The sequence below is a fragment of the Ostrinia nubilalis genome, chromosome 19 (genome assembly GCF_963855985.1).
Source record: "Ostrinia nubilalis chromosome 19, ilOstNubi1.1, whole genome shotgun sequence".
NCBI classification, from domain to species: domain Eukaryota; kingdom Metazoa; phylum Arthropoda; class Insecta; order Lepidoptera; family Crambidae; genus Ostrinia; species Ostrinia nubilalis.
Genome location: NC_087106.1, coordinates 9,501,233 through 9,524,593, shown reverse-complemented (window position 1 = coordinate 9,524,593; position 23,361 = coordinate 9,501,233). Strand labels below are relative to the sequence as shown.

The 23,361-nt window shown below is 35.9% G+C and overlaps 2 protein-coding genes across 2 annotated transcripts in view; one reads left to right on the top strand and one right to left on the bottom strand.

Annotated features, from left to right (window-relative positions):
* The first annotated feature begins 2,344 nt into the window (after positions 1–2,344).
* On the top strand, positions 2,345–4,582 carry LOC135081184 (MIT domain-containing protein 1-like). The gene is made up of 4 exons (XM_063975929.1): positions 2,345–2,647; positions 2,734–2,972; positions 3,114–3,313; positions 3,994–4,582. Exons 1-4 carry the CDS (start codon positions 2,521–2,523, stop codon positions 4,154–4,156), a joined length of 729 nt encoding a protein of 242 aa, XP_063831999.1. The 5' UTR covers positions 2,345–2,520; the 3' UTR covers positions 4,157–4,582.
* The window catches only part of LOC135081180 (uncharacterized), a 61,338-nt gene continuing 42,548 nt past the window's right edge, over positions 4,572–23,361 (bottom strand). Inside the window, exons 3-10 of the mRNA XM_063975923.1 lie at positions 10,350–12,290; positions 9,930–10,211; positions 9,398–9,701; positions 8,490–8,777; positions 7,969–8,140; positions 6,823–7,034; positions 5,963–6,150; positions 4,572–5,610 (exon numbers count right to left, since the gene is read on the bottom strand). Coding sequence (XP_063831993.1) covers positions 5,343–5,610; positions 5,963–6,150; positions 6,823–7,034; positions 7,969–8,140; positions 8,490–8,777; positions 9,398–9,701; positions 9,930–10,211; positions 10,350–12,289 — 3,654 coding nt within the window. The 5' untranslated portion in view covers position 12,290 and the 3' untranslated portion in view covers positions 4,572–5,342. The remainder of the gene's footprint in view (positions 5,611–5,962; positions 6,151–6,822; positions 7,035–7,968; positions 8,141–8,489; positions 8,778–9,397; positions 9,702–9,929; positions 10,212–10,349; positions 12,291–23,361) is intronic.

Here is a 23,361-nt window from a genome sequence, read left to right as displayed (position 1 = left end):
ATATTCAAGCTGTGGGGTTCTAACCCGCACTTTAGGCTATCTTGGCTTCGAGTTACGGAGCCGATCAAATACAAACAAACAATTAAATATTTCCTTTTTATATTATTAGTATATATTTTAAGAAGTCAAATCCAGTTGAACGAGGTATGTTTATCTAAAATTATATTTTAGATAAACATACCTCGTTCAACTGGATTTGACTTCTTTGGAATGCAATATGAATGATCATAAAGAACTGTAACAAAGTATAGATATAATTAATAATTGAAATTATATATTATTTATTGATAAGCATACAACACATGTTTGTGGTTACAAAGAAAGAACCTTGTTAAATTGCATTCGGTTGTTTTGTTTTGGAAACCAAAGAAAATTAATTAAGACATCTAAATAATTCAGAAAAATTGATAGTAAATTAAATTTAAAAAAAATAATTGAAGTCATCATCATACCTGTCTTGAGGTTTTCTTTATTGGAGTCTTTTACATGAAGAGGAAACTCTGTCAAAACTTCATCTGGCAAGATGGGATTGCTCAATTCCAGTGTTGGAATAGCTGAGTTCTTCAGCCGAGTTCCTTTGGCATTGAAGGATTCAGGAGTGAAGTGCCCACCACAAACAAACTTCAGTTGGTGTAACTTTTCAATAGGTACATATGCTAAGTCTTCTATGCCAGCATTTTTAACCCACATTCGACAACTGAAATAAGAAATACCTATTAGAAAAGAAAAAGAATAACAAACTGAAATTTATTCATCAACTAATTTCTTTTAGTATTGTTATGCAATTCATTTACAGAGTACGAAACAAAATACTGAAATTAAAAATTGGTTATGGTTATTTACTGTATGATTAAAAATATTAATCCCAGCCTTTAAGTTTACACAATCAGTAAAATTATCTTGTAATAAATGAGTGTTATTAGAAACTTACCGGTCAGAATCCAGAGGAAACCTACTCAAAAGTAAGGGTGATCCACCACGACTTCGCCTCTTATTACAAATAACGCACTTCTTGTTGTTTCTACTCTCCATTATCAGTAGAAGCCTAAAATGAAATAGGTATTAATTAAACAAAGCCTATAATTTCTCTCCAACCAGTGTCAATGCCCTGGTTCATGCATTTACCAGTTTTGAAAGTACATTTACATTTTCATCACATAGGGTTGTTTTTAATGAATAATAGATTTGTAATAGATCTAATATTTCAAGTAAGTAGATAACATACCCATTAAACAGAAAAGTAAATAAGAGTTTAAACTTCTGTAGAAGTTGAAACACAGCTTATTGAAAAGAGTCTCTATCTCACAAAAAACATAACACTGAACAGCAAACTTTATCACGCCCGATACGGAGGAACTTAATCAACTCAACGTAAACGACAGAAAAGTTTATTTACAGTAATATTGCACCAAATCTGAGAAAATAACTTCACACGAATCAATTCGCCGGTTAAAAACTCAAACTCAATTGACAGACATTTTTTTTCATTTGTCAAACTAACAATACTACCAACATAAGGACACTAACAATTATTTTTAGTATGGTGGTATTGATCCGCGGGTTCCCCTGCTGTAGTGAAATCAATCCAAAATGCACTTTATTGCTTAAGGGATAAGGTTGTATATCAATTGCTACATATAGAGACTAGTTTTTGAATGAGAAGTGTCTACCCACTGGGGCCTACCATCGTTCAACTTTAAGGTTTCCAAAACATGGCAAAAATCGGAACCAGCGATTCGGTATTGACGGTGGCGCCCCGCTGTCAATGTCATCGATAGGACAGTTCAGTATTTTGGAACTATACGACTGACACTGACATTGAATTGACAGGTTAGGTATTTTTTTTAAGGATTATAATACGGCTATGAACTAAGTTCTTCCGGCCGACAGAATACACGAGGGTCCAATCAAGCACTGTGAACTTCTGAAACAATAATATTGAATGTTGTTGACATGTTTTTGTTGATTATGTAGTGTGATGTTGTGTGACCGAATCGACCGATCGAATCGAAAATCGAATCTGTCAAAACTCCATACAAAAAAAGGCCTTTCGACCATTTTTTGACTGGTTTGCGAATATGTGATAATGCACTTTGTCTAGCTAGACCCAGTCACCCACATGGCCACAGGTCAAAACACGCGCTATTTTATTACAAAAACTTTAATGTTACTGGGAAACCCAAAGAATACTCATACTCCAAGAGGGGGAAACCCCCCATTTGACTTTTCAAACATGAAAGAGATAAAAAAGATTGCCAGTGTTGCCGTTAAAGAAATGTAATAAAATTTATCCAAAAATCCACTGTACACCACTGTACCAACACTGTCGAATGACCAATAGGAAGATTGAAGATTAATGAATGGACGAATTGAAACCGCGATTTAAAAAGTGTCATTTCTGCGTGATTGCAAAAGACGTGGGCAACAAAAACTCAGCATGAATACTGATAAACTTGTAAACACTACTTTTCTGTATTTTCTTTAATTCTTTTCTCACCCTCATCTCGGCTACTCGACACAATGAATATTGAAAGTGCTGCAATTAACATTTTGAAACGAGGTGTGGAATTGGATACTAAGAAAAGATATACTGAAGCTTTAGTTTGTTATCAAGAAGGTCTTCAAATTCTAGTGGACAAGATGAAAGGTTTGTGTTTTGCAACAACTTGCCAATTATTTTATATTCTAAACTAAACCCTGGTACAAGTAGCATTATTACTTTGTATTTTGTAGGAGAGATTGATGACGCTGCCAGATGTTATCTCAGGAAAAAAGTGGAAGAGTACATGAATAGAGCTGAAACTATAAAAAAGATGGTTTTGCAGCAAAAAGAGGCTGGCCAGTTCCATGAACAGGTCTATATAGAAAACAACTCCACTGGTCACAGCTACAAAACTTTATTTGGAAGGTTTTTAGATGAGGATGTGCAGTTTGTGTTGGTAGAAGATCCTTATGTCCGAAGTTTTCATCAGGTATGTATGTGTAAACATGTTACAATATTTGATTTCACTTAAAATTATCTACATTTATCATGATAAACATTATTTTCTATTCAATAAAAGATATTTGCTGTGTTCAGCTAAAATATTCATTGATTCCTCTTTGTTTTTCAGTGTCAAAACTTTCTTCGGGTTTGCGAACTACTCGTAAGATCATGCAGTAACTTGAGGTACATAGAATTGTTGACCTCTAGAGACTCTAAAACTTCACACGATCAACAGCAGTGGTTTAATAACTTAGAAAATGACTTGAAAAGATATCGAATAAATCTAGAAGTGAAATATTCAGAGACATTGCATGATAGACAAATAACGTAAGTGATATTAATTCTAATATGTAACTCAGTCAGTGCCTCAGGTCGTCTGAGAGACTTCAGATTAGTACGCTCTGTTATAAATAAAATAACATAATAAAAAGCTTTTATTTACAATTTTTAAATTAAGTTTCAAGCATCTGTCCATTCACTCTTGTGGCACCCCTGTATGGGCAAAAGCCTCCTCCATTTCGCTCCATTTCTTCCTGTCCTGGGCTAGGTCGAGCCAATTTTCTCCCGCTGCTCTCATTATATCATCAGCTCACCTTTCCTTGGGTCTCCCAACATTCCTCTTCCCCTTCGGTCCCTTCCATTCTGTTGATGTTATAGTCCATCTTCTATCTTTATACCTTGCTAGGTGTCCAGCCCACTGCCATTTTAGTTTTAAAGCTTTTTGGAGGGCATCTGTTAGTTTTGTTTGTTGTCTAATTTTGTTGTTTCTGATTTTTTGAATTTTTCTTATTTTCAGAATGCTCCTCTCCATCGCATGTTGACATGATTCTATTTTTGGTCTGGTACACCCAAGTTTATGCTCTGTTATATCATAAATTAATTATGTCAATGTCACCCCTCCCATGAATGCTGCTCCCATACCTCAGGCACTGACTGAATTAAGAACTAGACTATAGTTACAAAGTTAAATCTGTCATTTTTAACCGTTTATTCTTTTCCTGTTTCAGATTAAGTACAGGTTGGATAATAAAAATAGGCAGAGGATTAGATTTTTTCAAAGCGCCTGACAACAAGTTCTGCCTTGGTGTGTACGACTTGGATCTGCGGCAGTGCCATGAGACAACTGTTGATATATTCCATTCTAAAAATGTGAAACAGTCCTATGGATAAAATTTGTGATATAAATGGGATGTCTAGCTGATCAGTGACATTTTGCGACATTGTAATAGGTGCTAATAAGCCACAAAAATGTATTGTGCATCATTTTTGTGACTGTATTGTTTTTAATGAGATTTAACCCACTTGTTCATAAAAAGTAAATCCATATTAAAATCTTTGTTGCTTCTTTCCAACACAGCAAAATGGACAATGATATAAAATAATAACATTTTATTCAGTTATGAATTATTGCAGTATTTATTCAACATTTTTATGGCTAAGGGGGTTAATTACTGTGTAAATGTAAGGATTTTTAATATTGACTGGCAATAACTGTTTTCTGTAACACTTAAGTGTTGATACTTATCATTTGATCAAGTGGCTATTGTTAGGTATTTTATACACTCGAAGTTGAAATAAAAATATGTTTTATAAAGAGTATATACTTTATTTTATAAACAGATAACAATAAGGTGGGATTATCCCATTTTAGTAAGTAGATTTCTTTACACTTCATAATTTTAATGTGTATGGTCATAATATCCGATTATACATTCGCAACTAAAATATGTAAAGCTCCTTATGTTACATGCTTATGTAGTAAATAAAAGATACAGAGAGTATGATAACTAGTCGTAAATTTTGTTGACCGTGGTCAGTTAACTAAGCTAAAACAGAATGGACTAGTTATAGTGTATGGCTTCACGTTTATAATGAGCAATAAGAGCAACTGTATTAATATAAAGTTATATACAAAGCTTGAGTATACAATCTCGTAATTTATCTGGGAATTTATATACAAAGAGACTTACAAATAAAAAGGTGGAATGTATGGCAATCTCATCAAACTTAGGTAAGTAATAATTTAATTTGAGTGTCTATAGTCTATAGCACTGGTGCATTAGGTTTTTTCAGCACAAAATAGCGCATTGTCAAACTTATTTTGCCTAATAAATACCCTTAGCTCCTAAAAGTACAGTGCAGTCTATATTTCATAGTAATAAATAATAGTATTGTCACGAATCATAATACTACTAAGTAGGTATCATTTCATAATCATATTATACCATTGCATAGTAAGATAGCTTAATCGCTACACATTCATACCAAAATATCTACGTAATTTTTCCATAAATTTTCCACAGGTTTTCTTTACACAACTCATTTTAATACAGCAAAAACATCTACAATCTTAGGTCTAAACATAACTTTCTTGTTTCGCTGAGAACAGCATCAGCGATTCCATTAGATGTGGTCGGACCATCTGTTCGACCTCCTTGGGGTCCTCGAAAGCCTCAGGGTTGTGTCGGTAAAGGTTCCTGAGAGCTTTGAGGCAGTGGATGAGGGTCTGGTCCGGGTTTACGTCGAGGTGCGGGCGCGTTCGCTGCATCCTAACCAGCCGGGTAAGATGGGGAACGCCCTCTAACTGAACGATTTGGTGGGCCACTTCGGGGACAACTGTTAGTCTGGAATGAAAAATAAATTACGTGAGTATATTTTTTAAGTATCAAATTATTGTGTATATTTTGTCTAACTGATTATTGAAACATTCAGCAAAACCACATTAAAATTTTTCTTCTATTAAAATGTTAGTGAAATCGACCAGTGGATCCTTGTTCTCCCTCAAGAACTTTTACTAAACTTAAACTTTTGTTGCAACATAGCACCAATCTTACAAGCACATAATGTTTTTGAGATGCTAATAATGTTTGTTTTTACCCGATTGCGCCAAAAGGAGGGTTATGTTTTTGTTTGATTAGCTGGGAAGAGTCGTCGTCAGATTTTAGTTCTAAAAATCTGGTTGTATGCCATACTGACCTAGAAATCGCCTCCGCAGCATGGCAGTGTAATCTCGCCTGCGCTCTAAGCTCGGCCGCGCGTGGAGCGTGCGTGGGCGCAGCTCGAGCGAAGCACACTAGCGCTGCCACCGCCGCCGTCAGGTGAGACAACGGGAGAACGCAGCGCGGGATACGGGAGAGCGACGCTAGGAGAGACGCGGTTTGTTCCTGTGATAAAAGAGCATGTTATAATTAACTTTTTAAAAAAATAAAACCGACTTCAAATGCGTGAACACAAAAAAAACTAAAAATTAAAAATATTGCGTATAAAAAAGTTCAACCCCAATTTTCCACCCTTGGGGGTGAAATATTTTCTTCAAATTCGCATGAAACCACCCTTTTGATAATACCTATTCAACAAAAAAATAATCGTTCAAATTGATTTATAATCGGCGGAGATATTGCGTATAAAAAAGTTCATCCCCAATTTTCCACCCTTGGGGGTTGTTTTTTCTATTATTAAATTTAAATGGGACCACCCTTGAGGTATTACCTATACGCCGAAAAAAGATTTGTTCAAATCGGTTCATAATTGGCGGAGTTATCGCGTAACAAACATAGAAAAAAAAAAACATACGGGTCGAATTGAGAACCTCCTCCTTTTTTTTTTTTGAAGTCGGTTGAAAAATACTGTATTTGTACAATAATAACTTTTTTTTAACGTTAAAATAGGTAAACGGTAAACCCATGATTAATAACACTTACAAGATTAGAGTAACTATTCGCCGATAGGGGGCAGTTATGTTGAAGCATTTGTGAAGCATTACTCGTAGAATACAAAATTGTGGTTAAAACTAATGAATTTTTCATAAGTTAGTTCTTCTGAAGTATTGTATTTACCTGTAAAAACACTGAAATGCTTGGTCCCCGCCTTTTTACAGCGTCAAGAAGTCTTTCGACAGTGCGATGCTTGGTGAACACTTCAACGATGTCAGACTTGGCAGCGCTAGTGTCGTCTTCACGTTTCTCCAGTTCTAGCTCTCGTACCAGATTCACGAGACACGCCGTGCACAGAAGGAGCAGTTGACAGCATTCAGTACGAGAAAGTAAACCTGCACATCATAAAAATTACTGGTAAGTACCTAAGTCCTATACAGTGTGAGTCACGTTAAAGTGTACATATGAAAATAGATGAAACTAGACCTATTTTTATCGACAAAAAAGTGGTCAAAATTTTTTTGAGATTTTTTTAAAAAAATTTATAGAATTTTTTTTCTACCAATTACTTATTGTAAAGTTCAAACGATCATAGCAAATGTTGTGATAAGGATAGAGACATGCAATTTTTGGTTTTACAAAGATAATACGATAGAGAATAATACACAACAATAAAAACTACCTGTTATAGGGGCATTTTTTGGAGAAATTTATCAAATAACCAAAAAAACACGAATTTTTAAGCAGATTTTTTTTCAAAAAGTATCATATTTTATTACTTGTTGGCATTTTTTGTGTATTGTATGTATTTTTTTAATATCGCCTGTTATTTAGCATTATTTCTGTTTTTATTTTATCAGGATATACCGCTTAGTTTAAAAGTTATTACGTTTTCTTTACAATAAGTAATTGGAAGAAAAAAAATTCTATAAAATTTTTTAAAAAAATCTCAAAAATTTTTTGACCTCTTTTTTGTCGATAAAAATAGGTCTAGTTTCATCTATTTTCATATGTACACTTTAACGTGACTCACACTGTATATGTGTATTGTTATTTATTCCAGTTAATTGAATAATAATGTACACAATAGTTAGGCCAATACACCATTCCTGTGGTGTTGCTGTTTACAATTATTAGTTAAATATCAGATGATATTACATTATTGTAGTATTACCTAATTAATTTTTTAATCAAAGAAGTGTTCAAAGTTTTACCACAGACTAAAAATATTAATACAGTAACCGGAAAAAAAAGCATGCTTTTAGTTCCGCTACTCGCCAACAGATGGCGGTAACAGAACTCAATTAGTCTCATTTGATAAGCACATACCAGTGATGTTATCAACGATGGTGTTCAAGTAGAGGTGAAGCTGGGTAAGGTCGTAGTGTCCTCGCAGCCAGGGAGCTGTGATCTGGGTGAGCACGGTGATGGCTTCGCGCATCTGAGGCTCAGGGTTTGACCGGTCGGAGAGGATGTCTGAGAGGATTTCTATGCCTCCACCCTAAAAAAAAAAAAATTTAAAACTGAGTTGTTACTCGGAGGTTTTGCGTAAGTTAAGTATGATTGATAAGGTTTAAATTAACCTCTATGCTTTTTTATAACGAGAGATTTAGTGAGTCATCTTTCAATTGTTTTGGCTACAATAAACTGTTAGCCGACAATAAACTTTCAAGTGTAGACAACAGCACATCAGATTATACATTTTTGTTGCAAAATCGCCTGTATTACAACGAGACAAGACGCCACTGTGTTTAGCTTGATGTGCTGGCGTCTCTACTTAATATAACTTATGAAATTAACTTCATTGTAGGTAATTCGTTTACATAATTATTTCTCCCACGATCCCTTACCTCTTCAAACTGCTTAACAGCGTCGGCTGTGACGCATACAGTTGCCAATGCTCTCAACGACAACGCCTTTATGGAGCTTTTATTGCTCTCAATAATCGCCGTTAACAGCGCTCTAGGCACTCCGCAGTCTACGAACGGCAAGTCAGAAATGCTCTTCATAACTTTAGTGCATTTCTCGTGGAGGGATGACTCGGTCGAGTCGCTGAGCATAGCTAAATGGCCAATGGAGGTGAGCGTGCTCTTGAGAAGCATGTCCGAAGGCGGCTCCTCGATTATTGACACGAGCGTCTGGAAGAAACACTTGAGTTTAGTTTGCAGTACTATATTCTGTGGTTTGAGTGAGTCAGGTGGTGAGTCAGATCTTTTGAGTTTTGGGACGAAGGAATGTCGCTGTGTCGTCGATTCGTTTTAAGTTAATTATCGAAAGGTAACAAAGTCACCTAAAATATGAAAACTTTCGAGAAAGTATTTAATAGGTAACAAAGCCACTTAAAACACATTGGGAAATCTTTCGGATATTTAGTACAGGCTATAATAATATTTTATTAAATCATTTTATCCTTTTACGCCATGATTTAGGTCATCAATAGTCTGTTATAGACTAAGTTCCATTGGTATTTCATTTACATCCTTATTCATGTTTATTCCATCGTAATGTCCGCTATTACGCTGCCTCGTATTAGGTACGCACATAATCACACACCGTTTACCATTAATTGAATCTTAACTAGACAAACTTGCTAATAAGCTGATTAGAAATCAATATTTTGAATGGCATATCCATGAGTTTATCTATCGAATGTCCTTTAGAGTTCTCCGTGACCGATAAAAGTACTTCTCCGTCTTACATCGATAGCTGAGATAAATCTTTTATCTTGATAAAGTGAGATATGATAACATAAACATACCTTCATCTGCTGGACAAGTACGGCCTTGGTAGTCTCGAGGAATATGCCGATAAGGGTGTCCAAGTGTTTCTGCACTAGACTCCACTCTGGTCTGCTCTCATTCAATTCTATCTTGACGTCCTCGCCTATGTCAATCAGCTTTTGCAAGTAAAGTTGAAGAGACTTCTTGATCTTATCCCATCTTTCTGGAGTTTCGCCAGGCGGCTTGGTATTCAACGTAATGCTATGCGCCAATACGAACTCATTTATATTCGCGACCAACAAGCAGATTTGCTCTTCACTGGAATTATTAGCTTCCATTTGCCTAGAATTACGAAATAACAACAATTTATTAGGTGAACGTTGAATGTTGAGCTTACATAAGTAAGCTGGTCACATAATTAAAGCTAATGAAGGCAAGTGTTAATTTGAAATCAATAAAATGCTGTAACATGCTATTAATGAAATAAGTTCAAGTAACTAAAAGTAAAGGTTTGGTAGACATGTGATAAGTTTGTGAAATGGTGAAGTTAAAGGTTAATGGGATATTTACCTTAATACATCGCTATATTGATGAACAATGATTTGCCCATGGGTCTGCACTTTCTTGATGTTCCCCGTGATGGTGGCTGAGCTGGATGTCACCATTGCTTTCATTTCAGCGCCCAAAGGCTTACTCTGCAGCGTGGTCATGCACTCGTTCTCACAGGATCCTACAAGGTCGCACAGCCAATGCTGCACTGGCTCGGGCTTCCTCTCGCAAAGTCGCTCCAATGTCGTCTGATCTATACTCCTTTCTCTATACAAAATCTCATTCTGGTTATTCAGAACCACCCTGCAACAATAATAAATTAACATGTTAGTTAACGCTGTTATTAAGTAATAACCAAAACCTATAATTATCTCTCCAATTTACGCAAGCAAGGCAAAACCGAACTGGTTAACCTTCCTTGTTGGGTCATCGTACACTTACCCGCTAGTATTGATGTTCTCCAACAAGTTTACTCTGCGAATATTCTTCCTCACGCTCTTTGGTGTGGTTTTTTGACCATTCATGTATTCGTGGGGAGCCAACATTTTAGGTGTAGAAGTACAGGCTAGATCTAACTGCATATCCCCGAAGTTCAGTTCTTCCTCTTTTAATTTTTCTCGTTTGGAATCATGTGTTAAGTCTTTGTCGGTTTTCGAGTCTGTGTCGTAAGGTGTCTTGAGTTTGTCTTGGAACTGTGGCGGAGGAGTCACTCTTCTATTTTTCAAGAAGCTCGTATCCTCATTTTGGGTATCTTTAGCTCTTAGGTTAATGTCACTGTCTGTTGCAACTAGCCTTTCATTATAACTGGGTATTAATAGCTCCTGTTCTGGATAACCAACTATCACCCAAGAGTTTTGTTCTGCAGTTCTAGGCAGACCAAGAGATGGTACTCGGCTACCACTCACAACGCCTCCAGCGTGTGTTTCAACAACACCAGGTTTTTCTTTCTTGGAAGGAAATATTCTAAACAAATCTTTTTTGTCAGATTTTGTTGCAAATCGATGTTTAGCTTTAGGCCCAGCTTTCTTCGTTGGTTTCAAGTGTAGACTATCCATAATATTTTTACCCAAAATTGCTTTAGTAGGTTTATGAATTTGCTCCGTGGATTGCTCCATCTCTTCTTTAATAACATCTTCGTCGATGTAACCCAAAGAGTGGTAGCCCTCTTGAATATCCAATATTTGTTGGTCTAGTCTCTGCGCCTCAAAATTCAGTGACTTGTTCAGTCTATTTCTTTCAAACTTGGGAGTTGTTGTGATAGGAAGGTTATCCTCATTGGACAAACTTCTTCTGTATTCAGCTCTAGCAACAGCGAGCCTTTCTGTTGGCACGTACGATACATTAGAAATCGGTGTTCGAACTCTAGGTTGGTTATTCACGGCAATTTCGTTGTCATCAGCCAATTTAATAAACTCTAAACTTTCATCAGACTTATTTTTACTCGTTTCCAAATCCTTTACTTTGGCTACTTTGCTTATTTTCGTGCTATCAGTTTCTGTACTTGATACAAACGACTTCTTCACTGGATACTTTTTGGATGGACTTAAGATATTTACATTTTTAGCTGGTACATCTTTGGTATCTTTATGTATTGCACTTACGACAGGACTATTTTCTTTGTTATTGTTATTTGGAGGTGTAACTTTAATTTTTATTTTATTACCCGGTTCTACATTTGATTTCGAGTTTTCTACCTTCGGGGAGATGTTTTTAGTTTTGTTAATATCCTTATTACATTTCTCATTGTTAATATTTTTGGGCGTAACATTAATTTCATTCTTACTTACATCTTCCTTATCCTTTAGTAATTGGATATGTTCTTCATCACAGTGAATTTCATAATATTTTTGTAGGTCATACGGTGTTTGTATGACGCTACTACTACGCAAGCGAGGTTTCGGGGTTGGGGCTCCCTTCGGGACATCGGGCGTTCTTCCGTTGTCAACAACATCTTTACTTGGTGTGTTTTGGAAGCCCTCCGCTTGCTTCACAGTAATATTCTCATTATTATTGGAATCGCTGCTGCTAGATGATTTATTGTTAGAATTGTTGTTCTCCGGGGAGGGGTAGTACTGCGATGGCGGCGGCGAGCTATCGGAGTCTGAGAAGCCCGAATCTTGGCTCTTGTGACTGCCAGGGCTGCCGTGGCGCAGAGGCCATTGGTTTATCTGCACATTGTTCGGTTGCGCAATGTTGTCGATGCTATTGTTCCTTTGTTGGTCGGGCTGGTTCGCGATCCAATGCGGCAGCTGCGGCTCCCAGTCCTGCTCCTCTCTGCGATTGTTGTGGTTCCAGTCGGCCGGCTGGGCCACTGGACTCCCGATGCTCGGCGGTGAGTCACCCCACCAGACTTTGCTTCGAGTACGTTGAAAATTGGACATCCTGCAAAAGAACAAAGATAAAATTACTCGTGGGAAGAGCGTGGCGGAGCGATGGGTTTAATGATCGGTGCCAAGTGACGTAATTTCTTGGTCCATTATAGACTATAGTTTGGGGGGTGGCGATGCGTGACAACTCGTTGTTTGAGGTCAAATTAGTTTTTTTTCATGACATGATCATGGGAATTTACGTGTGTATGGTGATTAGAGTTGAAATCAAAATTTGACCTTGTGAGCCTAAAAACGGCGTTGTAAAGCGTGTGGCTGCACTATGGTTCTTGGCATTAATAATAATGGCATCTCACGACGAACGGGCTAGGATCGCGGGCAGATGTTAAAAACCGTTGCAGATCTATTGTGCAAGCGAGTGCAAGGGCGAATGTTCATTCAGCGATTTTGTCAAAGCTCTCCCCTCGATTTTGACTTGGGAAAGGTAAGACCCCGATTGTTAATCGGTGACCTTTTTTGGACACTACATCAACGACAATGAAATCCGTTATGTGTGTACCTTACTTATTTAGTTTGCTCTAAAAATGTACCTATTTAGACTCGCAGACTTTCCTTAATATTTACTGTTACATTGAATTTACAAATCCATATAGTTCTAAGTCGGCCATATTGGTTTGCGGTTGTCTCTATGAGTCAATGTAACTGATTCATAGGTACTACTTATCACTATTATAAACATAGCGCTAAGTACTTCACATAATGTGCCACTGGACCATATAAGTTGCTCAGCGGTTGGTACAATCACAGTTTTAATATAAACAATCATGTTTTTGCGATGTATGAAAACATTTTGAAATCGCTCACATTGTTTCTCAGTATTGTAGTCAGCTTTTAATTTTAATGCGGATCTTCGTTTTTTCGAATTCGTGAAGCTGTTGGAGGTGACTAAAAGAATATTTTTCACGAGTAAAAAGATACATCGCATCGTACTTACGTAGGCAATTCAAGTTTTAAGCTATGTACCTACTTTGTTAATAATTTTTTGTCGAATTTACTGAACAAAATTACAGAAATAACTAATTATGTATAGGTAAGTTACATAGGTACCAAAACAACTCTAATCAGTAAGGGGCGTAGTAATTCCTGCTTTAAAACAATTAGTACCTTTCTATTAATGAATAATTCTGTCTGTTACGTAAAGTATGTTAATATGTGTTAACCTTTATGAGTCTTTTACTTAGCTATTTGACCCCCGGCCTTTTGTGGTCATTGCTTTATAAGCGGTGCCCATTGATCACATTCACCTTTTAGACTTTGATGAAATAGTGTAAAAGGCTATTTAAATTGAATAGGTACATCGTTATCAGAGTTACTGTCACCTTTGTTGATTAAATATCAACTACAGTCAAGATCTGGCTAATCTTTTCTATCAGACTTTTGAATTAATCTTGAATATTTGCAAATTCTTTTTCTATCAAAAACAGCAATCCTCATAAGCTTATTTAAAAGAATTTCAAGAACTGTCTTTTAATTTAACAAAGAATAAAAGATTTAACCCACATTTATAAGTAACTGTACTCAAAGTACAGTACTCTCATATGTGAGTACCTACATACTTGGTAGGTAGGGGAAAGTAGTACGAGATGATCCCCTTAAGCGGGAATCGCTGTAAAATACATATTTTTCAAGGTAAACCAAAAATAAAGACGATTACTACTAGTATATTTATCTATCCAACTTTCCTTATACTCAAAACCAGAAATTAATTAAGGTTTCATTAAAATATTTCATTTTTTGCAAAACCTTACAAAGTGATCATCTTGTACACCCCTGTGGGTAAGATGATCCCCCAGGTAGGGGTAAGATGATCCCTATGATTCTGTTCTATGATCTATTCTTTTCTGGTTATATTCCTTTCGGAGTACCTAATTATGCGAACAAATCGTTAAAAAGTTAGAAAAGAAAAACATTTACGAATTAAATAACGAAAATAACTGATTCTTTCTTAGTACCTGCTAAAAAGCGTTTAAATAATTGAAACGCTTTTTGGCTGGAGCTGTGTTGAATATATCACAAATAAATTCACCTGCTTCATCACCCTCTACCCCAGCACATGCTTTATGGCCCCATTTTCCACATGCATAACATTTTATCCATCCTTCACCCTTGGTATCGCTTGAAAACTTTTCTGTTCAGTACAGCCACTCAGTATCATCTCCTTCAGACTCAGGTGAGTTATATGAAGTTCTCTTTCTTTTATTTCACTTCCCTTTACCTACTCCATTGACATTTTTGTTTTAATTCCCAGGGATCATCTCGTACATATAGGAAGGGATCATCTTGACCCAAGTCCCACTTATTGTTAAATATTTGCTAAAATAATCTACAAGTACGCGGCTACGTTTTTATGGCCAAAATATTAAAATTAAACATAATAGAAAGCCTAACGACAACAGTAATTACATTTAACATTGTTTGAATAAAAGTAACATAAGCTCAAAGTCATGCCTATTTTAGATCAGAAGTACACAATTTTTCTTTTTTCTCGTCAAATTCGATGTATCGCTCACGCCACCATTACGATTTGACTGAGGCGGGGATGTGTCCAGAGCTATGTTTTACCAGTGAAAGAAACTAAATGACGTTAGTGGTTTCAGCACAATCGCGAAAGATCATCTTACCCCAGGGGATCAACTCGTACTACTTTCCCCTACTGTTGGTACGCCATAAACACAGTATTTCAATTATTGCAATTATCGTAGAAGTGCAAATCCTCGTTGGGCAAGATGCGTTGCGAAACAACTCATTAGCGCATCTATGGCGCTAAAACCATGGAATTAATAAAAACAATATTGCAATATTGTACGCAAGTAGGTATTTCTTTACGAAAAAGTTTTCTCTTAATATTTCAACATTTTTAATTTTGGAATTTCGTAGTTCTTTTTTCATATCCATGCGGGTAACGGATTTATAACGTACTTATATGGGACCTGCATACTGCATACTTAACAGGGAATAATTGTTTTATAACGTGACGTGACTAAAAACCGTAAAGTTGGTGTTATTCGATTACTTTAACATGTTTTAATTTATATTAATAGAAGGTCTCTAGGAGGCAAAGCATTCAATAAAATTACTCAGCTCCGGTCGGGAGAGGAAACTTCTCACAAGCTCACACTTTCTTTTGAAAGTAAGTTTATTAGTCACTCCATAACTTTTAGCAATGGTTCAAAAGAGCTAACAGAAATAAGAAGGTACATGGATAGATACCTTTTTACTGACATTTTATCTAACGTGTTTTGTTTATCTGTCAACCTTTGGATAACTCATTGGAATGCAAATTAACGAACCTTGAAGCTTTATCACTGTAGCCTTCGACAGTCATTTGCTTCCTTCATTTTATGTTAGCCTGGTACTTTTCTTTCATGGTTGACAAAAATAACACTTTGGGTTTGTTACAATTCATTGATCTGACCTTGACAATGCTTCGTGACCTTTGCATTCGCGTGTTTTAGGTCATTTTAAATAGTTTAATTTGTAATTTGTTTTTATATCTATGGCATAAGGTCTCTGTCACGAGAGTAGATAGAACCAATGTTATCTCTAGCTGTTCGTCTCGCTATAAGATGTTATATCATATTATATGCATGTATAAGTTATAACATAGTCTAATATATTCTGATATGCAGCATGTGGCGAGCTTTCTACAGCATACCGAATCGCAATATTATCATGAATTTTCGTATGCATCAGTGACAGTGTGTTCTCATAAAGATAACGAAAAGCCACTTCGCATGCACTTGCTCCAGTTTAGTTCAGTGAAAGATGCAAATGCACATTAGACCTTTACTGTTGGCCTTCGATTCGCGACCCTGGCGACTTCCTTCGGTTCATGTGCGCCTGGTACTTCTTAGTCACGGCTGAATAGAAACAATGACGTTTAATTACTTTATTCAATTGTTTTTGGCATTTTGTTTTAATTGCCTTGTGTGGATATCATTTGGGAATCTTTCCCTTAAAATTTATTAGCAGAATCAACTGAAATTTTAATGTAAACTAATTAATTTTTGTTTATAGAGTGTCTAACAGATGCTTCGTAGAGTCGTCTCTATATCATAAAATTAAGACACAGAACAAATAATTAACAAAGTTACTACGTATTAATAAGGATAGCAATTAAATCAAGCTTCTTTGACAGTCCAATATTGTGTTTCGTCGATCTTCCATTGTTTTGTTTTTATTTTATAACAATTTTTCCCTAATCTCGTGCAGTTAAGTGTGATTGTTCTAACACAAATAAATTACTGATACTTTCACCATTTGGCGACACACATCTGTCTAATTATGACAATTCATCGTGACATATTTCAGTGGAAATTGTAAATAATAGCTTTGCGTGCGCCGACGAATATTAACTATTGATGTGTCAATTTTAGTTGATGAGACGATCGGAACAAGCCTGTAGTCAAAATAAATGATTATAATAAATTAACATCGGAAAATTTATTAGCTGGAGTAAAATATAGCTGCTAATGGACGAATCACGAACGCGTTGCATTGTCAGAGCATGACTGAATTATTCTTATAGCACATTCCACACTCCATTAAGGATTTAAAAGTAAGTAAATGAGAATTATTCTAACTTGCAACGGAAAAAGTGTTACCACAAAGTAATGAAGAATTTAGAAGCTTCATAGCAGTTGGAAATTGACCAAGATGCACTTAATAGAAAATTTAAAAACTGAAACAGACCAATAAATATTCATCAGTAGATACAGGGCTATTTGCAAAAATGTTTATGGATATTCCTTGTTAATTGCATCGCCTATGTCAGAGCTGATAACATAAACAATTTAAAAATAGAATATGCACATGCCGAGATGACAATGTTAATGGCGAATGCAACCCATGCAGCTGGCCACTATAAGAACGAGCCAACAGCGTTATCATTTTTAAAATAGTTTATCTCTGAATTAAAAACGAGTTATCGTGCATCTGTGTTCAAATTCCGAAGTATCATGCAGGAGTGTAGCACCTTCGCTAAACGCTCCGTTTTAGGCACAGCTCGTTCTAATGTAAAGTTGATAATGGCTGCGGGCGGGTGCACCTGGCATAACGGTCGCGTGTCATCTGCTCGTCTGCCATACGCCACGCTTGGGCTGTATAGCACGCGCCCTTGCCCGTCCTCGCGCCCGAATGAACACCGTTCCAATTTCGAATTTGAATTTTGGATTCTTTTTATAATATTGATAGTAAAAAAGTTTATTGACTGCCAGTAAGTTTGTAAGTTTAGCAATATTTTTTATCAGTGTGTAGGGTTCAATTTCTTTTATTTTTATTTTAGCTTTCACTCTCATAGGAAATTATGAGTAGGTAAGTATATCCATTCCGAAGCGTTCATCATTCTGTCACAATATGACAAGTGAATGTATGCGTGCTATCATTTCCCGTACTGACTACATACAGAAACATTATTTGTATATTAATCAGCATTCACATTGGAAAGCAAATACAACGTAACGCATTTTCTCTTATTTGCATGACCAGTTGCAACGATTTTCCCTCTTCCTTCCGCAGCTGTCAAAATTTGAAAAAAGAAAACCGTTACACTCACACCGATCGATATGCGCACGAGTGTCATCGGTTGTGATTTGATCTCTATGGTTACGGCCAGGTGTTGGCAAGTTCCGCTTTTTTATTTGTGTAGGGTCACCGGTTTGGCGCCCTTGGGTCGTGTGAATGTATACAGGGTGTAGGTTCGCAGTTTAGTATAATAAGTAACCTGCATGCTACACAGAAATAAATATGTAGTTTCAATATTTGTTAATGTAAATGATACGAGATTGGTTTTGCACAAACAATGACAATTAAATATGACTGAATTAATGTAATAATGTGTCATATGCATGAAGCATTCGATATTTATTTTTATCTATCACTTTTACCAACACAATAGCCTGACAAATTGTATTAGCCAATGATATTCAATACATGTAAGTCAACTTAGCAAGTGACATTATTTAATGTTCAATCTCATTGTTCTGCGCTTGCGCAAGTGTTCGAGTCACCGTTGCTTGTCGCAAATTAATTAGCATACTAAATGCTGGAATTTGTAAGTTCATTAAAACATAATGACGGGTATTTGTAAGTGTCTTTGCCAATGTGAATTTAATTCAAGGTTCTTCGATGCGATTTAATTCGGCTGTTAGTGCACTGATTTTATGTCAACATTCTCAAGAAAATCTGAAAATCATTTAGATCCTATCTTTTGCCAATTTAAATCAAGTAGGTTACCAAAGAAACAAAGTATAATTTGGGGTTAAGCCTTTATGGAAACTGAGAAATCTTAGTCAAGATATAGAGCCAAGTTAAACTCGACTCGCGAGCTTTAAAAATATCCTTTTTAACGAATGACCGAATTTGATATACGATAAATGTTTTATGCTAGGATGGTTTCTATGGTAATAATATTGGTTTATATTTTTCCGGTACACCCTGTATTTGTGTAAGACAGCGCGCCCCTCGTTATCCCGCTCCCAAACGTTGCTTACCGGTCCTTTAGCATCTGTCTGCTCGATACTGTTGCTTTATACAGGGCTGCCTAGGGATTCCCGGAAGAGCAGTTTTTGTTAACTTTGAATAAATATTACGAATAAGATGTGACTGAATTATAAATAACTTGAACAAATGAACTGCCTAGGGAGGGAATCGAAGATGTGACTGTTAAAAAATTAACATATGATTTAGTTCAGGATACTTACTATTAATTAAATCCAAGTTTGCACATACTGCCACAATACTTAATTAGGGAGATAAAAATATTTGATAAAAGTAATTTTGTTGTAACACAGTAAGATAGTGTTTTTAAAAGCTTGGCTATTACTCCAAGCTTTTAGGACTAAGCTCTTTTTAAAGCTAACAAAAAGACATCAACGAGTTAGTTCAAATGAATATGGATTCTCAGGGAATATTAGCAGGGAAGTTCTAAAATATTCTCTCGGAACTTTCCTCTCGTACATCCATATCCGTGCAATTAATATCCCTGATAATTACTAGCAACTAGTCGACCAGTAACTAACTAGTCGACTAGTAAAATTAACTAGTCAACCCTGCTTCCACGAGCGGGACGGGACTTCCGCTAATGCCCGCTGCGGGTGAAAGCGAGTGTCAATGTTACACAATATGCAGATATGTTGAGTTACTCATGTATAGAATTATGTATTTAATATCGAATAGTAAGAAAGTAAACACTCAATTTCACCATCAATATAGCTTCGTGTTTAGATTCGTCTGGATTTCCAACACCGAAATTCTGGACAAAAAAAGGGTGAGAAGATTATACTCATAATTAGGCTGTTTGATTTTTGTGAATGAAGATTAACATGCAACAAGGCTAAGCTTTGTTTCACGAACAAAACGATTAAAGATCGTCCTGAAAAACGCCACTCAAATATGATCCTATAATACAAGAAATAGTAGATATAAAAGAAAGACAAAAGGTGTACTGTAAAATTGAAAATATTAAAATTCCACAAGGTCTAAGGTTGCGTTTGAATCGAGTTTAAACTATATTTTCAAACTACGAGCCTAAGTTTTTATGGCAAAAAGTTATGATACTTTAAAAAGTTTTACTGTTAGAGCTTTTACAGACATGGTTGGCTGGAGAGGACACGGCCACGGCACGCGCGTGCCATATGGCCGATAAGCTAAAAAAGAGCCGCCACGTGCCGATGGTTAACTTTTTTAGAGGCGTCCGTGGTTAACAGCCAGTTATATTTCATGTTATGAAAACTTTTTGCTGTCTGTCATTTTTTTAAGCCAATTACTGGTACTGTAATCTCTATGCCAGTAACAATATACCTTCCTATTAAAATCTCTGGCTACAATAACAGTGGGTTTGTTCGTCGAGTATCGAATATTTATTAATAGAATTTGAGTTGCAAATTATAGACAATTGCTTTATTTAATGTCACAATTTTCCTTCAGCAAATCAATCCTGTCTGCTTTATTTTTAACCCTATAACCTATTGTAAAAAAACAGTAGGCGTTAAAACTCAACGTTTCTTGGCGCACGCCATCGCACGCGACCAAATAAAAAACATTTAATTTCTTCCTAATGGATTACTCATGTAATATCCGTTAGGGTTAAACGGAACGACCTTGGCTACCATTGGCGGGAATTGATTAAATGTTGACATTTAGCTCTGAGGCAGCTGCGAATAGTTGCAATTAACTCCAGCTCCTCACCTGTGTCATGGAAGGACATGGCAACTGGTCGCTATAGGCCATTTTCTTAAAATTGCATAATGACGCTCGATAAAGTTTAAATTGAAAATTCATACGACACAGCTTTTATTACATTATTTTTATTCTTGTATTGACGAAAGTTTTCAGTGTAAAGAAACCCTTTCTAGATTAAAAACCTATCCCTTTTTTTATTGACTTCAAGCGGTACAGTCTCCTTTGATTCCAAATTCAAATTTAAATTTCGAACACTATCCCAACAATAGGCTAGTTTCCTAAAAAAAATTTTTTAGTCCGTCATGTTTAATATCAAAAAATATTGGACACATATATTTTTATTTGTCAATCTAACAAATAATTACATAGTTATGGTGCGTTGAAGTTCCGCACGACGTCACAACGTGCGGCACTTTTAGGCAAGCATTGACGTCACGGGCCTCTTCTTATGAACTTTGGCGCGCTTTATCTCTTTAAATTTTCATTAGTTTGAAAAAGTGAAAAATACGTGTAGAGTATTTTTTGATAAGTTAACTGACGGACTAATTAAAACTCTTGCTTTTTGACCCAGGAAACATCCCTATTGAAAAACGCGATCCTCATTTGTTACGTCACTATTTTAACTTTCGAATAGCCTCTAATTCAGTCTTTATCAAGGTAATAGTGGCCAGCCTGGGCAGATGTCCCGCCGTCTACGGCTGCAACCGTCTTTTTTTTTCAGGCAATTCTAGAATACAGCGTTAAATAAGGTTAGAGCCGTTGAGTATTTATGTCTGCGTAATAATATGCAGGCATTTTTATTTCTTAGGCTAGAAATGGCAAGCAATGGTGTCTAGCAATGAGGTATAATTTTTTAATAGAAAACAAATCTCTAGAACGTTCTAAATGATGCTCTTACATTATAAATATAACTTATATGAAAGTAATGTAGGATAAAATAACCTTTTTATCAATTATCGGAGATATTCTTGTGCAAAAAAGTATCAATTGGAATTTAACTAAGTATATAAAATGGGAAAAGAAGAAAATACTCCGAATAATTGAATCCAATTAGTCCATTCATTACCGCCAGCATTAGAAGCATTCATATCCATCTGACTAACGCAGCGGAATGCATTGTCCGGGATCCGAACTTGGGGCTTTAATCACAGTTCAAGAAAGCACACGTGTCGCATTTTCCTGCGGTCTACTACTGGCTTTAGTCATACAAAAAGCTGAGATTGTATTGCGATGAGGCTGTGAGAACGAGCGTTTAAAGCTTCTTTGGTGCTACTAGGATGTACAGAAAGAATCCTGTGACAAAAAAAAAGTCTTATGTGTTGTGAACTGTACCAGAAAACAAAGGATACTCGTACGCATCTAACACGCCGTATTCACAAACGATACTTGCTTAAGTGAAGCAGCAAATCGAACGCACAGCGTTGAATAGAGCTCTGTGATTGGTTCGTGCATCAACCAGTGCGTCCACGCGCACTGTGAGACCTCATAGTAATGTTTGTGAATACGGGCGTTAGTGATTCAAGTTACGAGTATAAAAGAAGTTTGTGTTTGAAGCAGATGAAGGATGAAACTTTGGTCAAAATATCGAATGAAATTAATAAAAACTCTTGTAATGATTCTAAATCGAAGTAGGTATTTATGTAAATAGATGCATCTATTTACATTGCATCACATAGATAAACAGATATTAGTTAGTCACCTTGTCAAATGACAAGGTCAGCTACTTGCACAGCAAATTAATACCCTGTTCTTGCAGAATGACATCGCAATCGCATTCTAAGAAAATAAACTCGTACAGAACAAATAAATAAACCATTCGATTCGCACCAAATGTCTCGATCCGATTCGATTAACCCTGTAAGTTTTTCTATCGATAACATTCAATCGTTCTGCGTAACGCAATCTAGGGAGACATTTCCCCACACTACTTCCCATGCTCTTAATAGTTTTTTTTTGCCACTACGAGTCTTACCGTTAGTGCATCATTTCGACATTTAAAACTTTTTTTTTAAATACTGGGCGGTAAAAAAATTGGAATTAAATAACTTCTTTTTTCGTTAGCGAAAAAGAAAAGTATTTTAATATTAACAGTCTAGAAAAAATATAAAAGTTTGCCAGTTATACCTAATTTCCGCATTATTTTTTTCAGTATATTCGAACGCGTATTATGAATGACATATAGTACTTAACCCTTTTCTTGGCATTGTGCATTTAAAGATACGTTGACCAAAACAAAAATATGGGGGAGAAACCAAAAACTATTTTCAAAAGGTTTTTTAATATAACGTTAGCCCAAATACTACAGATTGTGTTACACAGTATAGAATCGCTACAGGCTGCACAGATTTAACAGTAATATGCAAAATGTCAGACCGTTGACAGGCGTCTACGCACCGGCTGATAATTTTTATTACTTTCGGTGTTTTTTTTTAAGAATATTGGTGATTATTTGTAGTAATATGGATAGTAAATAAATGTTTCTTGATGATAGTGCTGTTTTTTCATCCCAAAACTTGTATAATTATTCTTGTACGATGCGGATTGTCCGAATGTATCTCTAAATACACATTGTCAGATACGTAATAATTTACTTTAAATTTTGAATGTATCTTTAAAGACACATTGCCAGGTTCTCGTTGACTTTATTTTATGATTTTTTCATAGATCTTATCGCATAAAAAAGGGATATGTTATTGGTTATTAATATTTAAAGCTGTAAATTATAATATACTGATATGAGTTTTAATCCATTTAATAAAGAATCGTTGTTTTTTGGACAACTTAGTGCTGCAGCAACAAAATCAGGCGCGCAAAATGCTGGTTATGGTTCCAAAATCTCGAACCAGGTCGAAAGTCAGTAGCGGTGACACTTCTGCTGATGAATT

Excerpts from the sequence above, each read along its gene's own strand:
- LOC135081184 (XM_063975929.1), top strand. The coding sequence starts at position 2,521 with ATGAATATTGAAAGTGCTGCAATTAACATTTTGAAACGAGGTGTGGAA. Across the intron at positions 2,648-2,733 it reads TCTAGTGGACAAGATGAAAG|GAGAGATTGATGACGCTGCC; the intron begins GTTTGTGTTTTG and ends TGTATTTTGTAG. Across the intron at positions 2,973-3,113 it reads ATGTCCGAAGTTTTCATCAG|TGTCAAAACTTTCTTCGGGT; the intron begins GTATGTATGTGT and ends TTTGTTTTTCAG.